The sequence below is a fragment of the Babylonia areolata genome, chromosome 18, assembly GCF_041734735.1.
Source record: "Babylonia areolata isolate BAREFJ2019XMU chromosome 18, ASM4173473v1, whole genome shotgun sequence".
Lineage (NCBI taxonomy): Eukaryota > Metazoa > Mollusca > Gastropoda > Neogastropoda > Buccinidae > Babylonia > Babylonia areolata.
Window position 1 is genome coordinate 34,416,294 of NC_134893.1, and position 19,709 is coordinate 34,436,002.

At 45.2% G+C, this 19,709-nt stretch overlaps 1 protein-coding gene across 2 annotated transcripts in view; it reads left to right on the forward strand.

The window, feature by feature from the left end:
* The window catches only part of LOC143291951 (frizzled-5-like), a 79,374-nt gene extending 64,891 nt beyond the window's left edge, over positions 1-14,483 (forward strand). For both annotated transcript variants that reach the window (XM_076602102.1, XM_076602101.1), the window contains one exon: positions 10,343-14,483. In XM_076602102.1, coding sequence (XP_076458217.1) covers positions 12,017-13,912 — 1,896 coding nt within the window. In that variant the 5' untranslated portion in view covers positions 10,343-12,016 and the 3' untranslated portion in view covers positions 13,913-14,483. The remainder of the gene's footprint in view (positions 1-10,342) is intronic.
* Positions 14,484-19,709: the final 5,226 nt, after the last annotated feature.

The following is a 19,709-nucleotide window of genomic DNA, read 5'->3' on the forward strand; positions in this document are numbered from 1 at the left end:
AAAGAAAATATGCACAATGTCAGTTTTTTGTTTTGTTTTGTTTTTTGTTGTTGTTTTGTTTTTGTGTTTTTTTGCTTGTTTTTTTCCCCAAGCTCCTGTACCAGCACAATGCAGGTGGGTATGCCTCTGGCGTTGACCATTCCTTCAATTTACTCCTCGGATAATTAAAGAGGAGCAGAACTGCAATCAAATATTTATGATTATAGGCTGTTTTGGGTTGTTGTTTTTCTTTTCTTTTCTTTTCTTTCAACTGACATGGACGTTTTAATAAGAGACCGCCAACAGGCAAACACACATACTGGCATAAAAAAGTACGTGCGCGCGTACACACACACTAAAAAGAATAAAAGCGTGCAGTTCATACAGTAAAAAAAAAAACAAAAAAAAAAAAACGAGCAAGCAAAAGAAAGACATCAAAGCTTGACGTTCAGTTTAACGACGTATTAGCCTTCGCTCTAAACTTCAAGTTGTTCGTCGCTTGAGTCGTCGAAGGTGACGACAGAACCTCTGTCAAGAACAGACAGTCGGTTCGAATAGAAGATCTGGGTTGTTCAAGGGAGCCGTCGGGGGGGTGGTGGGGGGTGGGGGTGGGGGGGCGAGGGTTGGGGGGGGGTGGTCGTCAGAAGTTTTTTTCATTCTTTGCGTGGGTCGATAGAAAGGCAGCGGCTTCATTGGGAACAGTAGCACACAGCGCCCAGGTCTGTGTCACTGTGAGACTCAAGACAGAAACTGCCCGAAGACAAGAGTGAGTCAGTGAAACTCCCCATCAGGAGCGACTTCGCACTTGCTTGAAAATGAGTCCTCCGCATGCAACCGACCCGTAGTACGGAACACGTGCAAGAAGAGCCTTAGCATTCTGCCTTTGCTAGCTCTCAAAAGATCGGAAGGTTGTAAAATGTCGATACCCAGTTTATCTCGCTATACAAAGTTACTGGGACAAACGGGGGGAAGTTCATTAACAACTAAACAAGTACGTACACGCATACCACGGGCTTTGTCAACGACAGTACAAAGCCCCCAGCCAACCAGTTAGATAGCGACCGCACGCATCTTTTGGCAACAGTGTCAAGAAGCGGTCTTCGCTTTTGATGCAAAGGCTTTTAACCAGTTGCCTGAAGGCCTTCCGAGGCTGTGAGACTCCAGTGGGATCTAACTTCACACTTCCGTGAAAATGAACTTTCCACACGCTCCAATATGGGTGGAAGGCAAAAGGCGCAAGAAAAGACCTGGCAACGTCCAGTGAAGGTCGCAAAATGTCAATACTAGTTATTTATTAAAAAAAAAAGAAGGAAAAAAAAAATATATAAATATATAATGTGATGTGATGTAAAATGATCAACTTGTGAGTTATACCGTCCACTGGGAAAATGGGCCGAAATATTCAGTTGCAACACAAAGACATATGTACAGTTACGAGCACTTGATAATGACCATAACAAAAACTTAGAGCAAAAAGACGCAGCGAGTCTTGATATTATATTCTCTGGGAACAGTGTACGTGGCGCCGATCTGCTTGCCATTTTCCCTGTAAATGAGCCCTACATGCCATTGGGGCTGGTACACTAAGGATTTGAAAAAAAAGGAAGGAAAAAAGACACAAAAAAAAAAAAAAAAAGAAAAGAAAAAAAGAATACAAGACTTAACAGATTCACTGTGCTCTTTCTAGTTCCGATTGTAATTTGTTGACTTTGATTTCTTTTTAAGTCACTGGTTAAGAACATCCACTGGAACAGTGAGAAGTTCAGTAGCAAAATGCACACACACACACACACACACACACACACACACACACACACACACACAAGCGCTAATAAAGTTCAGTAGCAAAATGCACACACACACACACACACACACACAAGCGCTAATAAAGTTCTGTTCAGTAGCAAAATGCACACACACACACACACACACACACACACACACACACACACACAAGCGCTAATAAATGACCAAATTAAATAATTAAAAAAATATATATAATAAAATAAAAAATTCCAAGCATCTGCCGCGCGGCATGTATCCTGTGGGAACAGTTCGTCACACACCGGCCTGCCCTGAAAAACCAGGAGAACAGCAGACATCCTTCGGGAATCAGCGTCACAAAGCACCTTGCCCAAAGCCTCGGAAACAGTGGCAGAGGGAACCTATACACTTCCCGCCTCTTCGCGCCTCCCAGTAAATGATTTGCGTATTTGCCGCTGGGTGTGTGAATCTAGAAGACCAAGCAGCCCTCGTATCAGTTCACCACCTCAGATGCGGTGGAGATGTATAGGATATATAGATTAGCCATACGAAACTATTATAAAGGCCTGGGATAATGTCACTGAGAGTAAGAGTGACGACTTCAACAAGGCAGGATAGTTTGTACTGGGGGTTGTTTCAAATAAATTATGGTATTTGTTCTTCGCGGGCATCGCTTTTCATTTTCGTCCACAAGTAATCATATATATATTACTAAATTTTGTGACTTTTCTGTTTTTGATTGTTAGTTTCTTTCCCAGTGAGAGTATCTTTAACCTAGCATACCACGTGTTATACCGTCTTCATTCATGGCCATCGATCCAGACGCGTTTACAGAGACAGGAAGTTTGCAACGTAGGTTTGGAAAACGCCCGGGCTGTGTCCAGATTTACATTAATTGAAGGTGTTGCTTGAGATTACCTGTGTGAGCAGAACAGTCGCGGTTTCATTGATTGAAGGTGTTGATTGAGATTACCTGTGCGCGCAGAACAGTCGCGATTTACATTAATTGAAGGTGTTGATTGATTGAGGTGACATGTATAAGCAGAAAAGTCACATACGGTTGAAGAGTCGAGGATGGGGATTTTGTGAACCCCTCTTCAGCATCTAATGGTCAGCTTGTGAAGCAGCCTTACCTGGTGCAGTTTGCGTTTGTGTCCGTTGTGGGGAACCTTGCGGTGGGCAGTGCATTTGGTTTGGTTCTTAAGTTGCATGAATAGTGTTGCGTTGAGAGAAATCCCTCGGTCTGGTTGGATCAAGTTTTGTTGTTGTTGTTGTTGATTGGTTGCTGGTTTTTTCTTGGGTTGCGTTCGTGAATTTTTGAAGGCAGTGATGCGTAATAAGTCATCGTAAGTAATTTAAGTGGTTTTGTTTTTTCCCCCAGTCACAGTCCTCTTCTTGTCAGTCCCTTCCAGCTTTCTCTCCATACCCTACACCTGTCTCTCTTTCTAGCACACACACACACACACACACACACACACACACACACACACACAACTTGTTCGCGTTCAAGAATAACATGTGCTTGGCCGAGTTTGGGGGCTGTACATGCAAGATGTCCAGACTAAAGCAAGATTAAACGTTGGCGGTAATAAATGATGCGCGTCAGGCCCAGACGCTCGTCTTGCTTAGAGAGTGTGACACTGTGGCAGGGCCAGGATGTCGTGTAGGAGCAGCTTGAAACGTCCCAAGACAGATTGGCGACACGTGGAAGGGGAACCAGCGTTTTTATCAATCCAAAAGTTGGGTCACAGGGGATGAAAGGTCGAGACAACTCCCACGACTCTGCTGCCAGAGTGATGTGCCCCTCTCAGCTGTGACAAGCCAACAAGGGCGGGCATTACGAAACTAAGCCGACAGCCCGCGATAACGGTGACACTGATCGGACGGATGGCCTGCTCTGATGGGCCCCGTAGACCTCTGTTCGAGCCTGGAGTGGGACTTATGCAACCTACAGGTGAACGGTAGGTAGATGGGGGAAAACTCTTTCTCAAAGCCCCCTCCAGAAGGATCGGCGTGAGTGACGGACAGCTGTCGTCACGATCGTCCCACAGGCTGCCTGTGTGGTTTTATTTTCCCGGTGGTGACAGGAGTAATCCCACCAGGCTTGGCGGGTTGTGTGGCATGGGAGGGTAAGACTTGGTCCGGCGTTCTGCCAGGGCTCAACTCAAGTTCTAGAGACAAGTGGGGCGTGGGGATTCTCGTGAGAAAATCCTCCTGTATCCGGAGGTTAGGTCATCCCCAGTTTTGTTTACCTTATATGTGTGCAGGCGATTCTTGGTTCTTGTCACGCGTTCCTGGCAGAGGGAGGAAGATGGCAGAGTGGTAAAGACGCTTTATCTGCCACTAGCGTATCCGTGAAGGTCCGTTTCGATTCCCGCTCTCGCCTTTTCTCCCAAGTTGGACTGGGGAATCAAACTGAGCGTCTTGTCATTCGCATGAGACGATAAACCGAAGTTCCTTTTGTGCATCACGCACTTAGTGCACAGAAAAAGAACCCATGGCAGCCCAAGTGTTGGCAAGATTCTGTAGAAGAAATCCACTCTGGTAGATACACAAAATGTATGTGTATAGGCATGCACTAGAGGCCTGATTAGCATGTTGGGTTATGCTGCTGTCAGGCATCTGCCTAGCAGATGTGGTGCAGCGTATATGTGCATTTGTCCAAACGCAGTGACACCTTAAGAAACTGAAACTGAAAACTGTGAAACTGTTCCCGACAGAGAAAGTTCACGACTCTCTGTTGAAGATGGACTGCTAGAGGCCAATACAGTCTTTATGATTATGATTATTATAATCATGATTATTATTATGATTAGTAGAAGGAAGAGGAGGAGTACTAGTTGTTGACTGGAGAGCCCCGTGATCTTGCCAATGTTCATCATCTGAGTGGCAGCAGAAGGGTACCAACACCATTTACCATCACCTGTCTTCCCGAGTCTTCTTTTTTTCATTGCAAGTTAGAAGCGATTGTGCTACTGCTATAGGCACTCTGGCAAAGTCCAACAGAAGTGATCATGATAATGGTGATAATGGTGACGATAACAGTAATGCTTACTGATGGTCAAAGGCAAACGAAATCATGTTACTTACATAACCCTGCTGACCGCAAGGGTTCATTATACTGGGCCGATCGAAAACCATGTCAAATTTTAAAACCAATTGAGAGAGCAGCTGAACAACTTTTCTTGAAAAGAACAGTTCGAAAAAGAAGAAGAAAAAAAGGGCAATGATAATAATGCTGACGATATGTAAGGAAAGAGAACCGAGAATGTTAATGTTATTGATTAATAAATGATACTCTTTCGATTTAGGACATGTATGAACACCTCGATTCATCGTGTACGTGCATGTGTGTGTGTGTGTGTGTGTGTGTATGTGTAGCGTATGCATATATGTGTATGTGCGTGCATGTGTATGTATGTAATCAATAAACATATTTTCTGACATTGTCTTCTGAGGAGCAGGGCGTATTTTTCCAGCACTGCACGCTTCGATCAGGCACTTTATATGTCGACATTTATCAGAGTATGTTCAATCTGTTGAACCCAAAATGTGTAATAGAAAGGCGATGTTCGTAAATTGTTTGCTTCTTCTTCTTCTCCTTGCTTTATCTTATCAGATACAATCGTGTTCGTGTTATACATTTTATCTGTTCGACACCCCGGTCTTTTTTGTAGATTTTTTTCCTTACTAATGCAACATTATGTAACCCCATATATATATATATATATGTGTGTGTGTGTGTGTGTGTGTGTGTGTGTGTGTGTGTGTGTTTCTATAATGCTTTTTTTTTTTTAAATCAAGTCGTGTTATGTGTGCCATCATGTCATATCTATTAATTTTGAAGCGTTATCTGTTTGTTAAAACATCACATAATCGTAACACTTAAAAGTGCCATCGTTCTATGATTCGTTGTGGTTCCTTTACTTCGTTGCAACGCTAGCTTTCTTTTGTTTCTCTCTTTGTTTATCATCATTCTCTATTTCTCTCTGGAAACATGAAATTCTGCTAGAGAGAGAGAGAGAGAGAGCAAATTTTATTGTTGTTAAGCTGTTCAGCCCATTCAGCAATGCACACACACACACACACACACACACACACACACACACACACACACACACACACACACACACAGAGAGAGAGAGAGAGAGAGAGAGAACGAAGGAACGAATTTTATTGCTATTAAGCTGTCGTTCAGTCCATTCGAGGAGGAAGGTGGCAGAATGGTTAAGACGCTCAGCTGCCAATACAGAGAGTCCGTGAGGGTGTGGGTTCGAATCCCGCTCTCGCCCTTTCTCCTAAGTTTGACTGGAAAATCAAACTGAGCGTCTAGTCTTTCGGATGAGACGATAAACCGAGGTCCCGTGTGCAGCACGCACTTGGCGCACTGAAAAAGAACCCATGGCAACGAGAGTGTTGTCCTCTGGCGAAATTACGTAAAATGAAATCCACTTTCATAGGTACACAAATATGTAAGCATGCACTCAAGGCCTGACTAAGCGCGTTGGGTTATGCTGCTGGTCAGGCATCTGCTCAACAGATGTGGTGTAGCGTGTATGGATTTGTCCGAACGCAGTGACGCCTCCTTGAGAAAGTGAAACTGAAACTGAAACTCAGTCCATTCAGCAATGCACACACACACACACACACACACACACACAGAGAGAGAGAGAGAGAGAGAGAGAGAGAGAGAGAGAATGTATGACCAGCAGTATAACCCAACGCGCTTAGTCAGGCCATGAGAGAAGAAAAAAAATCGCGGCATGATTTATTCGACATGGAATTGACCAAAGGCAGTCTGATTTCACTCGAAGTGTTTGACAGCCAAAGGTTAATGAGGAGAGGGAGGAGGGATAGTTCGGGGGAAAGGGAAGGAGAGATGGAGGAAGAGGGAGGACGGCAGATAGATAAAAAGCTTTTTTTTTTTTTTTTCTTTTTTCGGGTGTCGCTATATTGTGAGCAAGGCAGTCCGTTTGGATTATCACTACAAAGCGACGAAAGAAAAACACAGAGGAGAAAATGTGCCACCTCCCCTGTCTGCACTTTTGTCGGTCTTTTGTCAGTCTCTTTTATTTTGACTAAAAGACCGACAAATGTGCAATCATTATTCGTCTGTTTACCAGGTACAGGATATTTAAAATTGATCACGTTGAATTATCTCCGCTGCATTTAATAACTACAAGTGCAATGATTTTTTTTATGTCATCTGACAGAGGCGTCTTGACAGACAGAGAGACGTTAATCTTAACATCTCTGTCTCTGTCTGTCTCTCTCTGTCTCTGTCTCTCACTCACACACACACACAATGAACCCTCTCTTTCCGTTCTCACCAGCCGCAGTTGACTTTAACGCCACTTCAATTCAGAAGGGGCGCGGACAAAAGCAGGGCTCACAACAATTCACTGTTTACGACTTTGCCTCAAACCGTATCGGCACTGCTCGTTACACACCTTCCTCCCCCCGCCCCCCCCCCCCCCCCCCACCCCCAATCCTCACCCCCTCCCACCACCACTCCTCCAGTCCTTTCTCTTTCTGCTCCGTCTCTATTTCTCCAGGCGTCGAAGATCCAACCAACTTCACGAGACTGAAGTCCATTCAAAGAAGATTAAAGGGGCCATTTCAAGTCCCTGCTCATCCCCCCTAACCCTTCCTCCCCCCCCCCCGCCCCCTCCCCACACGCACCCTTGAAAACAGCGCAGGTAATTGAACTTTCCATTAACCGGACAACAATGGACACTACACTACTGTACTGGCCACTAGCTTGACCGCTGGGTTGGACGTGACCGGTCAGTCCAGATAGACCCCGCGGAGCCGCACTACGTCAGCCCAGCCGTGACAAATGATGACGTTTTCCAGGCTGACATGGGAATGGGGAAGGGGGTCCTTGAGCTGAAACTGATACTGATACTGGTGTATTATATGACCGCTGTTCTTTGACTCCATGTTCCGTCGGTCACAAAATATGACATGTGATTATTCGGTGGTCGTTGGGGATGGGAAGGAAGGAAGGAAAGTGGACAGTTAGGGGGCGGATGGTTGCGCCATCACTGGGCAGCGACGAACAGTGGCGTTTTTATATTTGGCTCGGACCGAAAAGAGAAAGAGTTAGAGCGAGAGTCTTCTGGTTATTGTGAAGCCTCCGTCTGGGCTGTGAAGGTAAATTAGAGGAGTTAGTCTTCAAGGGGACGTCCTTCGATCAGTGTGTGCGTTTGATGCGTCTAAGGGTGCGTTACATATGCGTCTGAGGGCGCGTAGTAGATTAACTAACATTGAGACAAAAGTGTGTGTTGCCTGTGCCACCTGACAGAGGAATACGAAAAGAGACGAAGAGAAGAGTTCTTGTCGAGTCGTGGTTGCAAAAACTTGTACAGGAAGAAACTGAAGGCGCAGGTTGGTTTTGCTTGTTTATTTTACTTTTCTTTTTTCTTTTCTTTTTTTCTTTCTTTTCGACTTGTTTATTTACATTTTTATGAATTTATTATTCGATTAATATTTTGATCTTGATTCAGGTCCTCATGTACGTTTGTTTGCTTGTTTGTTGTTTTTGTTTTGTTGTTATTTTTCTGTTGTTGTTTTTGTTGTTGTTTTTTGGTTGTTTGTTTGTTTGTTTGTTTGTTTTCTTTTTCTTCTTCAGTCTTTTTTCTTTTTTTTAATCGTGGGATCTTCGCAAGAGGACCATGATCAGAATCATGCGAGGACTACGCTGCCGCCTCTATGTGTGTGTGCGTGCGTGTGTGTGTGAGAGAGAGAGAGAGACAGACAGACAGACAGACAGACAGAGAGAACTGGTCGGGTTAGTGAGTGGCAAATAAAAGTATGTTGAAGTAAAAGAAGTTGAGAGGGGGAAGCTTTCACACCACAAGGGTTGTTCACTTCGGTCCCTGCAGAAAAGATCGAATCAATGACTGATCGGTTCATTGATTGATTGATTGTGAGGCGTGTTACCAGCTTTTTATTTTATAAGGCCGTATTTCTGTATTGAGGACTTCACAGGTATCTGTGGAAGCGAACATATGTGCGAGGTTGTTGTTGTGTGTGTGTGTGTGTGTGTGTGGGAGGAGGAGGAGAAGGGAGAGAAGGAGGAAGTGAGGGTGCTGGGGGAGTGGAGTGGGTTGACTGACACAGGAGTATACGTTGCAATACCCTGGCGTTGGGTTACGCTGCTGGTCAGGCATCTGCTTGGCAGATGTGGTGTAGCGTACATGGGTTTGTCCAAACGCAGTGACGCCTCCTTGAGCTACTGATACTGAAACTGATACTGTGTATATATGAACGCTGTTCTTTGACTCCATGTTCTGTCGGTCACAAAATAAGACATGTGATTAATCGGTAGTCGTTTCATCCACGATTAATGTATCTTTTTTTCACTCCACATTCTTTTTCTTCTAATGTGTCGGATTTTGTTTGTTTGTTGTTGTTTTTCTAAAAGAATCAACAGTGTAAGTGTGTGCATTTTATTTGGAATGTGCGCAACCGTCAAGGTTGGCATTGTAACTGGCGACATTCACATACAGTTACTTTGGTATGGCGTTAAGGTTTGTTAGCATGTGCAGGTGACCATACTGCTGACAGTCTGTGCTTCTCTGTGTCCATCTGTCTGTCTGTCTGTCTGTCTGTCTGTCTGTCTCTCTCTCTCTCTCTCTCTCTCTCTCTCTGTGCATGTTTGTTTTTTCAGCATTCCACTTGCGTTTTACTCGTTGTTATTTGACTTGTTTTATTCATTGATGTGTTTGTTTGTTTTTGCTGCTGCAGCAAGGTCAGTTCGCATAAGATTTCAAAATAATATCCCCACTGTTGGCATTTCTCCTTCCACCCGCATCTCATCTCTCTACATTGATTTTTCACGCTTTCCTCCCTCCCTCTGTCAACCTTTCGTTTTCATCGTTCACTTTCCACAGCTTCTCTTCGAAGTCTGATCTCTCTCACCCATGTGTCCTCCCAAGATCCCCCCCTCCCCACCTCCAGTCCACCCTCATAACCCCTCCCCCCCCACCCACCCCCGAGCCCCCGTCCCTTCCCTCCCCCCTCCCCTCCCCTCCCCTCCCCACCGCCTTCCAGCAGCCATCCACTATATTGATTCCCACAGGGGTGGTGTGTGGACAAAGCCAGACTCGCGGTGTCCCCATGTCCCATGTCATGTAATGAGTCGTTGGAGGGTGAGGAGAGGGAGGTGGGGGTGGGGGTGGGAGGGTGTCCCAATATTGAACACCATCCCTCCACACCCGTTACTCTAATTCCCCGTCCTCTCCTCTCTCTCTCTCGTTCTCTATCTCTCCCCCACCCCTTCCCCCCTCCTCTCCCTCTCTCTCTCTCACACACACACACACACACACACGTGTCCGCTTCCCTCCCCTTCCATCGCCACACTCAAAACTCAGCGGGCTTTTAAGGCCCCCCCCCCACCCCCCCAAACCCACCCGCCACACCATACCCTTTTACACACTACACACACTCCCCTTCCTCCCCACCACCCACCCGCCAGTTCCCCCCTCCACCTCCCCACCCCCTCTCCCTACCCGAAAATTTAGTCGCTTGACAAATAAACATGTTCCGCTGCGCACCCCCAGTCGGGGTCTCAGATGTCTATCTCTGTTTTCAGGAGGCTCGCCTCGCGCCTGAAAGGACTTCCTCAAGCGGGCCTTGCTAAACGAGGGGGGCGGAGTCTTTGGGGGAAGGGGGCCAGCCAGCGGAAGCGGAGGCCCTCTCTCTCGCGCGCAGGGCCCTGGCTAATTAAACGTCCCGCTCATTGGATGACGGACAGCTGACGTCACACACGACGAGCGGGGAGGGTGGAGGTGGCGGGGTGGAGGAAGAGAGCGGAGGAGGAGAAGGAGAGGCGGAGGAATGGTTGTAATGAAGCGGGTGTTGTGGCTGTGGCAGTGGCGCCGTCGAGGAAAAAGCGAAACATGAGCGTGCGGAGGAGCAACAACGAGGGCGAGGAGTCTGCTTGACGATTTTTCTTTTATTTACCCTTTTCTCTCTCTCTCTCTCTCGCTCCTCTTTCTTACTTCAGGTAACTACTTGGTGAAGGCAAGCCCACCCTACGAGATATTTTTTTTTTTCTTTTCTTTTTTTCAACCCCTTTCCTGTTGTGTGAGGAGAGTATTTTGTGGGAGAAAAGCAACGATCAGGAACATCATCAGTGAAACGGAACACTTTGTGAGGAGGACTTGTCAGCAAACTTTCTGGCGTCGGAAGAAGACCAATAAACGGTCCGGGGCGAAAACTGTGAGGAGTAGTGGTTTGTGCGCACGTGCTGTGAAACTGTTCAGATAGACTGGAATCGACGTAGCGGCGAACTTTGAAGGGGAAACTGAAAACAAGAAAAGAGGGGGAAAAAAAAGGAAAAAGAAAAGAAAGAATAGAAACCAGACAGGAAAAGTTACTGCACAATTTCAAGGACTGTCTACAGTGTTCTTGTTGGTTGTTTGTGTGTGTGTTTGTGCGTGTGTGTGTGTGTGTGTGTGTGTGTGTGTTTGTTTTAACAATATTGTTTCTTTGATTCAGTGTGTATTCTGTGGATCAGATTTTTAGTTTTAAAGAAGGGGAAACGTTTCAAAGAACTGTACAGTGGATAAACACACCAACCCGTCCCCCCCCCCCCTCCCCCCAACCCATTCCCCGAACAGTTTCCGCTGCTGTATGTACTGAGCGATGGTAAACAAGAGCACTGAATAAGCAGTGGAGGTATAGCCAGGCGAGCAAATCCCCGCGGAAAAGTGGGGCCCTAAGCTGATTACTCCGGACCCCAGAAAACTGCCCGCAGTGGGCCTGGCAGCTGGGGCCTGTCCAGTCCACTTCACGCTCCACTGCTGAACGGACACGCCTCGCCGTCCGCTCCACTGACCCCTCTTCTGTCCGCAGAATACTAGGAGAGCGAGAGAGAGAGAGGAGGGGGGAATCGCGTGTAAAAAGTTGCTGGTGGAACTTCAGTGACCACTCCTGACGTCATGAGGGATTTGCCAGTGATGCTTTTGAGGACGAATAGAAGTGTGTATATGTAGCAACATAGGGACGTGTGTGTATGTGTGTGGCCTCGTCTTGTGACTGTAACTCAGTGAACCTGTGCGTTGGATGCTGACCAAACATGCTGGACCGATTCTGCCGCTTGGATGTCTGGCTGCCCCTTTATCTGATCCAGCCAGCGTGATGTGGTAATAGTGAGTGGTGCTGCAAGCCGCTGCCTGTTGGGGGTCAAGCCTGCCTCTTGTGCACCGGCCCCCTTTAAGATCCTGGGTTGTTTGATATATTCACCCCAGCGGTGATTTTCTTCATGGCAACCAAAGAGGAGTTTTTCGTTGTGAGTTCCGCTGGGAACTGTGACTGTGTACATACTATGCCAAGACGTCAAGGAAGGATGGAAAGGAGTGGTTCTGTTTCTCGTGAGGCGAACAGAGGTGTGGCACGAGTTGTTCCCGTCTTTCTTCCAGCCGCCCTGTTGATGGTGCTGTTGATGGGGGGTGTGGTGGGGGTGGCAGACGCAGGGGAGCAAGCCCGCCGCTGCCAGGAGATCACAATCCCCATGTGCAAAGGGATCGGGTATAACTTCACCTACATGCCCAACCAGTTCAACCACGAGACGCAGGAGGAGGCCGGCTTGGAGGTGCACCAGTTCTGGCCCCTGGTGGAGATCCAGTGCTCCCCGGACCTCAAGTTCTTCCTGTGCAGCATGTACACCCCCATCTGTATGAGCAACTACAAGAAGCACCTGCCGGCATGTCGCTCGGTGTGTGAGAGGGCCAAGGCGGGGTGTGCCCCTCTCATGCGCCAGTACGGGTTCGCCTGGCCGGAGCAGATGAATTGTGACAAGCTGCCGAAATACGGTGACAAGAATCAGTTGTGCATGGACGCCAACACTACTGATAGACAGACTCCTTCTCCCAGCGGCAAACCCCACCCTTCAACAGGTAAACCTCCCGCGGGAGGAGGAGGAGTTGGGGGGATTGTGGTCCACCCTGGAGATGGACAGCACCACGGTGTAGAACCTATCCCCCACGGCGGTGTGGATCTGACCATACCCACCACCATGAAAAACTGCCAGTGTCAGTGCCACGAGCCTCTGGTACCAGTGTTCAAGAACTCGAGCAGCTACTACAACAAGATCACCACGGGAGGCGTCTCCAACTGCGCGGTGAACTGCTACAGCCCTTACTTCAGCGAGGAGGAGAAGACCTTCTCCACGTTCTGGATCGGGCTGTGGTCCATCCTGTGCTGCATCTCCACCTTCATGACGGTCACCACCTTCTTCGTGGACATGCAGCGCTTCAAGTACCCCGAGCGGCCCATCATCTTCCTGTCGGCCTGCTACTTCATGGTGTCCATCGGCTACATCATCCGGCTGATCGTGGGCCACGAGGGCGTGGCCTGTGAGGCGGGAAGAGTGCGCTACGACACCACGGGCCCCGCCACCTGCACCGTGGTCTTCCTGCTCATCTACTTCTTCGGCATGGCCTCCTCCATCTGGTGGGTCATCCTGACCTTCACCTGGTTCCTGGCGGCAGGGCTCAAGTGGGGTCAGGAGGCCATCGCTTCCTACTCGCAGTACTTCCACCTGGCGGCCTGGCTCATCCCCTCCGTCAAGTCCATCGCCGTGCTGGCCATGTCCTCTGTGGACGGGGACCCCATCGCCGGCATCTGCTTCGTGGGCAACCAGAGCCTAGAGAACCTGCGAGGCTTCGTGCTGGCGCCACTCTTCGTCTACCTCATCATCGGCACCTCCTTCCTCCTGGCCGGTTTCGTCAGCCTCTTCCGGATCCGCAACGTCATCAAGCAGCAGGGCCGCGGCAAGACGGACAAGCTGGAGAGGCTGATGATCCGGATCGGGGTCTTCTCCGTGCTGTACACCGTGCCCGCCACCATCGTCATCTCCTGCTACTTCTACGAGCAGCACTTCCGGGAGCGCTGGGAGACGGCACACACGTGCAAGTGCACAGAGGACCAGGTGAAGCCGACCTACTCTGTGTTCATGCTCAAGTACTTGATGTGTCTGGTGGTGGGCATCACCTCCGGGGTGTGGATATGGACTGGCAAGACGCTGGAATCGTGGCGCAAGGTGTTCAACGGGGGTCTGTGCCAGAAGCACAGCTACTCCCAGGCCAACAGGAGCATGACCAAGTACACCAGTGCCACCTACCAGCCGGCCAAACCCCAGCCCCTCAGTCACGTGTGAGAGAACAAACACTGACATCAGCTAGGAGGGGCTGGCTGAAGAACGACCTGTTGTTAGCAACACGATGATTGCTCGCGGTGATGTGTTTACTGGGTGTTTGGGGGTTTTTTGTGGGTTTTTTTCTTGTCTTTTTGTTTTGTTTTGTTTTTGTTTTGTTTTTTAATACAGCAATATGTGAAGATGGTGTCCCAGTATGTATTGAGCAATAGCAATTCGTGGATTCTTGAATGTGAAAATCGTGCATGGTGTCGGACATTGAGCCACTTTCATCGTGATAGTGCGAAGAAAAATAACATTTCTGTGGTGACGGTTGGTTTTGTTTCTGTAACATGTGTGCAAGTGATACAAGAAATGATTAAAACGACGAAGTCTACGTGGAGTGAAGTTGGAAAGAAACGACGCTTTTCTTGTTTTTTTCCCCCCGTCTGTTCGGATCATGTGACCAGTTTGAACTCGTGACTAATAGTTGTGTTTCTGTGCAATGCTGACACTGCCAGAATGTTGCCACGCCTTTTTTTTTATGATATCATAGATGCAGAGTTATTCTTGTTTGTTTTTCACTAATGACGAAAAGAGACAATCAATGGCCTCATCCGTGCTAGTAGTTAAAAAAAGAAAAAAAGAAGAAAGAAAATAAAGAGGCTTTGTATGGGTTGCTTGAAGCACTGAGAGCGCTGACGAAGTATGCAGCTTATAAATCGTGCCATGTTTGCGATTGTTGTTGTCGTGAATGTTAAATGCCATGCATTGATACTAGTTAAAAGCTGAACAATCATGATGTAACCGTATTCAGTGAGGTTGAGGATGCCGCTTTGTCTTGTCAGTGTTGAATGCGTGAGCGCAATCGGTGTGCATGTGTGAAGGCATAACATGTATTTGTGTGTGTGTTTGCATGTTTATGGGTGCGTGAGACGTGCGAATGCGTGTGCTTAATTTTGGTGAATAGAACGATTCATTTCGAAACCGACATCGTTATCAGTCAATCAGTTGGTTACTGAGTCAGTGTTTTATTCCAGAAAGCAAGTTGTTAATATTGTTGTGCGTCTATGTCTTTCGCCTTTTTCACATAGATGTATGCTACGGTCTTACAATCGACACTATTGGATGATCAGGGTGTTCTCTCCCAACCCTCTCATGCCCCCTTCCAGCTCCCGGCCCCCACCATGAATATTAGTATGCAGGTCAGAGCTTCTCCCGCCCCCCCCCCCCCCCAACTCCCCACCACTACCACCCATTTCTCTTCCCCAGCCACGACGCCTCACTCCTCCCCCAGTATCTCACTTCCCTTTGCTGCAATTGCAGGATTAAAGTCGTTAGCATTAGCACTATTGCTTGATTGTGCAATTAATTACATTCATTAATTACCCTCCAGGATAGGATGTCCAGAAACAGGTTGCAACGTGATTTTTTTTTCTCTGTAAGAGATTTTTTTTTTTTTTCTGAAACAAAAATCGTAGAACACTTTAGACGATAATTTTTCTTTCACTTTTTTTTCTTTTACCCCGCACTATGTCAAGTTGTGAGGCATTTGTCCAGTACATTATTAATATTTTTTGTTCATTTCTTCATTTCTTCTTCTTATACAGCATGGCGAAGCGTGTATGTGACTGTCGGACACACACGATGATTATATATATATATATATATATATATATATTATGAAGTAAAAAATAAATAAAATGATAAAATATGATAAAATACACTAAATAGGTTTTATACAAAACGATTTCGAACTTGCACTAAGTTGATCATATCACAAACGTTTCCGTTATTAGTCGTAAATTACAAACGCACTTATTTTGAATCGTATATAAGTCATCTTTTCTGTATAGGGGGGTTGTACACTCGTGATGTAAAAAAAAAAAAAGGAGAATGATTAATACTTCATGCTTTTTTTTTTTTTTTTTTAAGAGAACCCCATGCCCCCCCCCCCCCCCCCCCCCCCCCCCCCCCCCCCCCCCCGCAAAAAACAAACAAACAAAAAAACACACAAAAAAACCCCGCCAAACTAGACGCCACTCAAAAGACCGCAAGAGTAAGAGCAAGTAAATACTGCGGGTCAACTAGACCAATCAACACACAGTCCAGACCAATTGATTGGAGAGGAACGGCATTGATTTACTGGACTGATCGATCGATAGACCTACACACACGCTGATACGTACAGTGATTTTACAACAAAGAGGATTGTCATTGATGTAGGACCAGACTTACTCAATGTTAAATATTACAGCATATGTTGTTGTTGTTGTTGTTAGCATCCGTCTGTCTCGCGAGAAACTCTTCGCCTAGTTCAGTCACAGCAGCTAGTTCATCATAATAATTATCCTTCTTCCACTTGACGACCAACATCAGTATCTTGATGAAACTGTCGTGTTGTGGGAGGTTTCTGTTGGGCGCAATTCAGCTGGGCTACCGAGGGATGTAGTATTGACTGTTGATAGGGAAGATGGGGCGCAGTCCACTGGTGTGTTTATGCAAATGAGAATCCCAAAACCTATGCACACCCTGTAAACGTTCAGACCACTACTCTCTTACGGCCCTTCTCCCTTCTGTTCTCACCATCACTGCCTGCCCCCTCCCCCACTCCCACTGTCCCCCGGGCTGACCCCTGCTTTCCCCCTCCCTCCCCACCAACACCTGCCCCACCACCCTCACCATTACTTTCTTCAACAGCTAGCTCCTCCTTGTCCCACCCTTGCTCCCGGTTTGTGTTTTTTGTGTCATGGAGTGTGTGTGTGTGTGTGTGTGTGTGTGTGTGTGTGTGTGTGTATATACGTGTGTGTGTTTGTGTGTGTGTGTGTGTTTCCGTTTTGAATTTGTTGTGAGTCGTGTGGGCGTGTTTGCTGTGACTGCATGCGTGTCTTGGAAAACGAAACCAAATTGTTGTTGTTGTTCTCTCTCCGTCTATCTGTGTTCCATTGTCTGTCTGTCTGTCTGTCACTCTCTCTGCATTTCTGTCTGTGTATGTCAGCCTCCACTATAGATCTGATATAAATGGCATATTGTAACTGGGTGCATTTTGAACTAGTTATCTCATGACTTGTTGGCATGCTACTGGTTGCATGTACTCGGTAGATAGTTTTACATTATTATTTATTAGTTTGTGTTATGTATTATTCATTTTTTTTTTTCGTTTCTTTTTCTTTTTCTTCTTTTTTGTCTTTTTTTTTCATCAGTGTATGTCTGTCCGTGTTAACGTAATGTTGGATGCATTTTACTTTCTATATTTTTTTTCCTTTTTTTTTTCTTCCTTTTTATTTCAGTTCGCTGGCCCCTTCTTCTTCTTCTTTCATTCTTCTTTCATTCTTCCCCCTTTCAGTTTCTTAAAATGCAAATTGTAGTAATACTTTATAGAATATTTTACACATTTAGCAGATTATCAAAACGAAAATTAATCAACCGAATAATTAAAAACAAAGCAAAAAAAAAAAAAAAACCCCACAAAAAAACAAACAAACGAAAAAGGTTTACGTTCAGGATAAATGCATAAAATTAACAAAAAACAAAGCAAAAAAACAAAAAACAAACAAACAAACGAAAAAGGTGTACGTTCAGGATAAATGCATAAAATTAACAAAATATATAAAGTAAAAAAAAAAATAAAAAAAATAAAAACAACACCAAACACACACACACACACACACACACACACACACACACAAATCCACAAAACAAGGTAAAGGGGTAGGTAATATAGGATCATACGAGTTAAAAGATACTGCAAATATGCACGTACGTGGTATACTTTCTGACTGATTTAGAAAGACACCAAAACTTGATGATTAAATCTTTCTTCTTCCTCTGTTTCTTTTTCTCTGGGGGGTTGAGTGAGGGTGGTTGGGGGGTGGAGACAGAGGAAGAACAGCTGCTGCTTATTTCTGTTGATCACTTTTTTTTCTTCATTTTACTATTACTTTTTCCATCTCAATTATTTTGTTTTTTATCGGTGTTAATCCTGTGACTTGTGTCTGCATATTTTACACTTATTTGCTTATTTATCATCATTGCCTTTTTATTTATTATTTATTTATTATTATGATTATTATTATTAATAATGATTTTTTTTCTCAAGGCCTGACTAAGCGCGTTGGGTTACGCTGCTGGTCGGGCATCTGCTTGGCAGATGTGGTGTAGCGTATATGGATTTGTCCGAACGCATTGGCACCCCATTGAGCTACTGATACTGATACCTGTGACTTGTGACCATATGCCCTTTTTTTTCTTTTTCTTTTTTTAAACTTTACTCTCTGCTTCGTTTTGCTTTGTTGCTGGATAATAATTAACCTTTGCTGATTGTTATTCTGATCCTTTTATTTATTTTTCCAAAGATCCATGCTATATATTCAAAGGTCTGCTTTTGATGCATATATGATTATATCTGCGGAAAGCCCTCTCCAAGTTGTTTCAAAGTCAAATATAATGATTTACATGAATGTGTGTGTGTGTGTGTGTGTGTGTGTGTGTATGTGCGCGCGCTCGTTTGTGTGTGTGTGTGTGGGGGGGGGGAGGTGTCTTCACGTGGAAAACATCTGTAATTCTGTTCAGTTGAAAGATTTTTTTTTCTGTTCTCAAATTAATTTATTTTTCTGGAGAATCAATCACATTTTCTACACAAACACCACACACACACACACACACACACACACACACACGCACGCACGCACGCACGCACACACACACACACACACACACACACACGCACACACACACGCACACACTCACTCACTCACTCACTCACTCACTCACTCACTCACACACCACACACACACACACACACACACACACACACACACACTAACACATTAACACACACGCACACTATATATCAATACACACGGAGAGAGAGAGAGAGAGAGAGAGAGAGAGAGAGAGAAGGTAAATTTCGGTTCTTATCATTATACTCTATGTGAACGCCCTCTCCTGTCCCTCAAAATCGACGTTGACATTACACATTAACTTTCTTGTGCCAAGCGTACAGAAGTGGTTAAAAACCGATGTGCTAACAAAACAACCCCTCTCCTCACATTCTTCTTTGGTAAATTTGAATTAGCTATTTAGTTTTTATTTCCAAATCACGGCAGTGTTTTCTATTTTCTTAATAAATAGATCATACGTAAGTTAAAAAAAAAATTGAAATAAATGCGCAGCAATGTCAAGATGTCATTGAGGTAATATAAATTTTGTTTGTAGGATATTTAGTCTGCTTTAGTTTTTGATATTTAATATATATATATATATATATATATATATATATATATATATATATATATATATATTGTTTGTTGCTGTTGTTTTCTTTGTGCTTATGAAATTTGATAGAATCTGCTGGTTGATAAATTTCTACCTGGCTTAATGCAGAATTTCTGTTCTGTCACTTTACAACTTATCCTTTTTTCGTTACCATCTCTTCGCGTTTCAGGACAGGTATTTCTTCTTCCTCTTCTCCCTCTTCCTCCTTCTTCTTCCTCTTTTTCTTCTTCTAATTCTTCTTTTTCTTCTCCTCCTCCTCCTCCTCTTCTTTATTCTTCTTCCTCTTCCTCTTCTTCTTCTTCTTATGATTATCATTCTTTCTTTCTGCAATTTAACGTCTTGTTAAGCAAATAGATTGTTTTGTGCGTTTGTCTTAGTGTTCTTTTTTTTGTGTTGATGTGACAGTTTTTGTATTGACGCGAGCAACTGAGCAATTGTATGGCTATAACAGTCCTGATAATTATGGCCCTGGTCGGTTGGCTGGACTATAAAGCAACAAGAATAAGCAAATAGATGGGTATTTCGTTGTTGTTTTTGTTGTTTT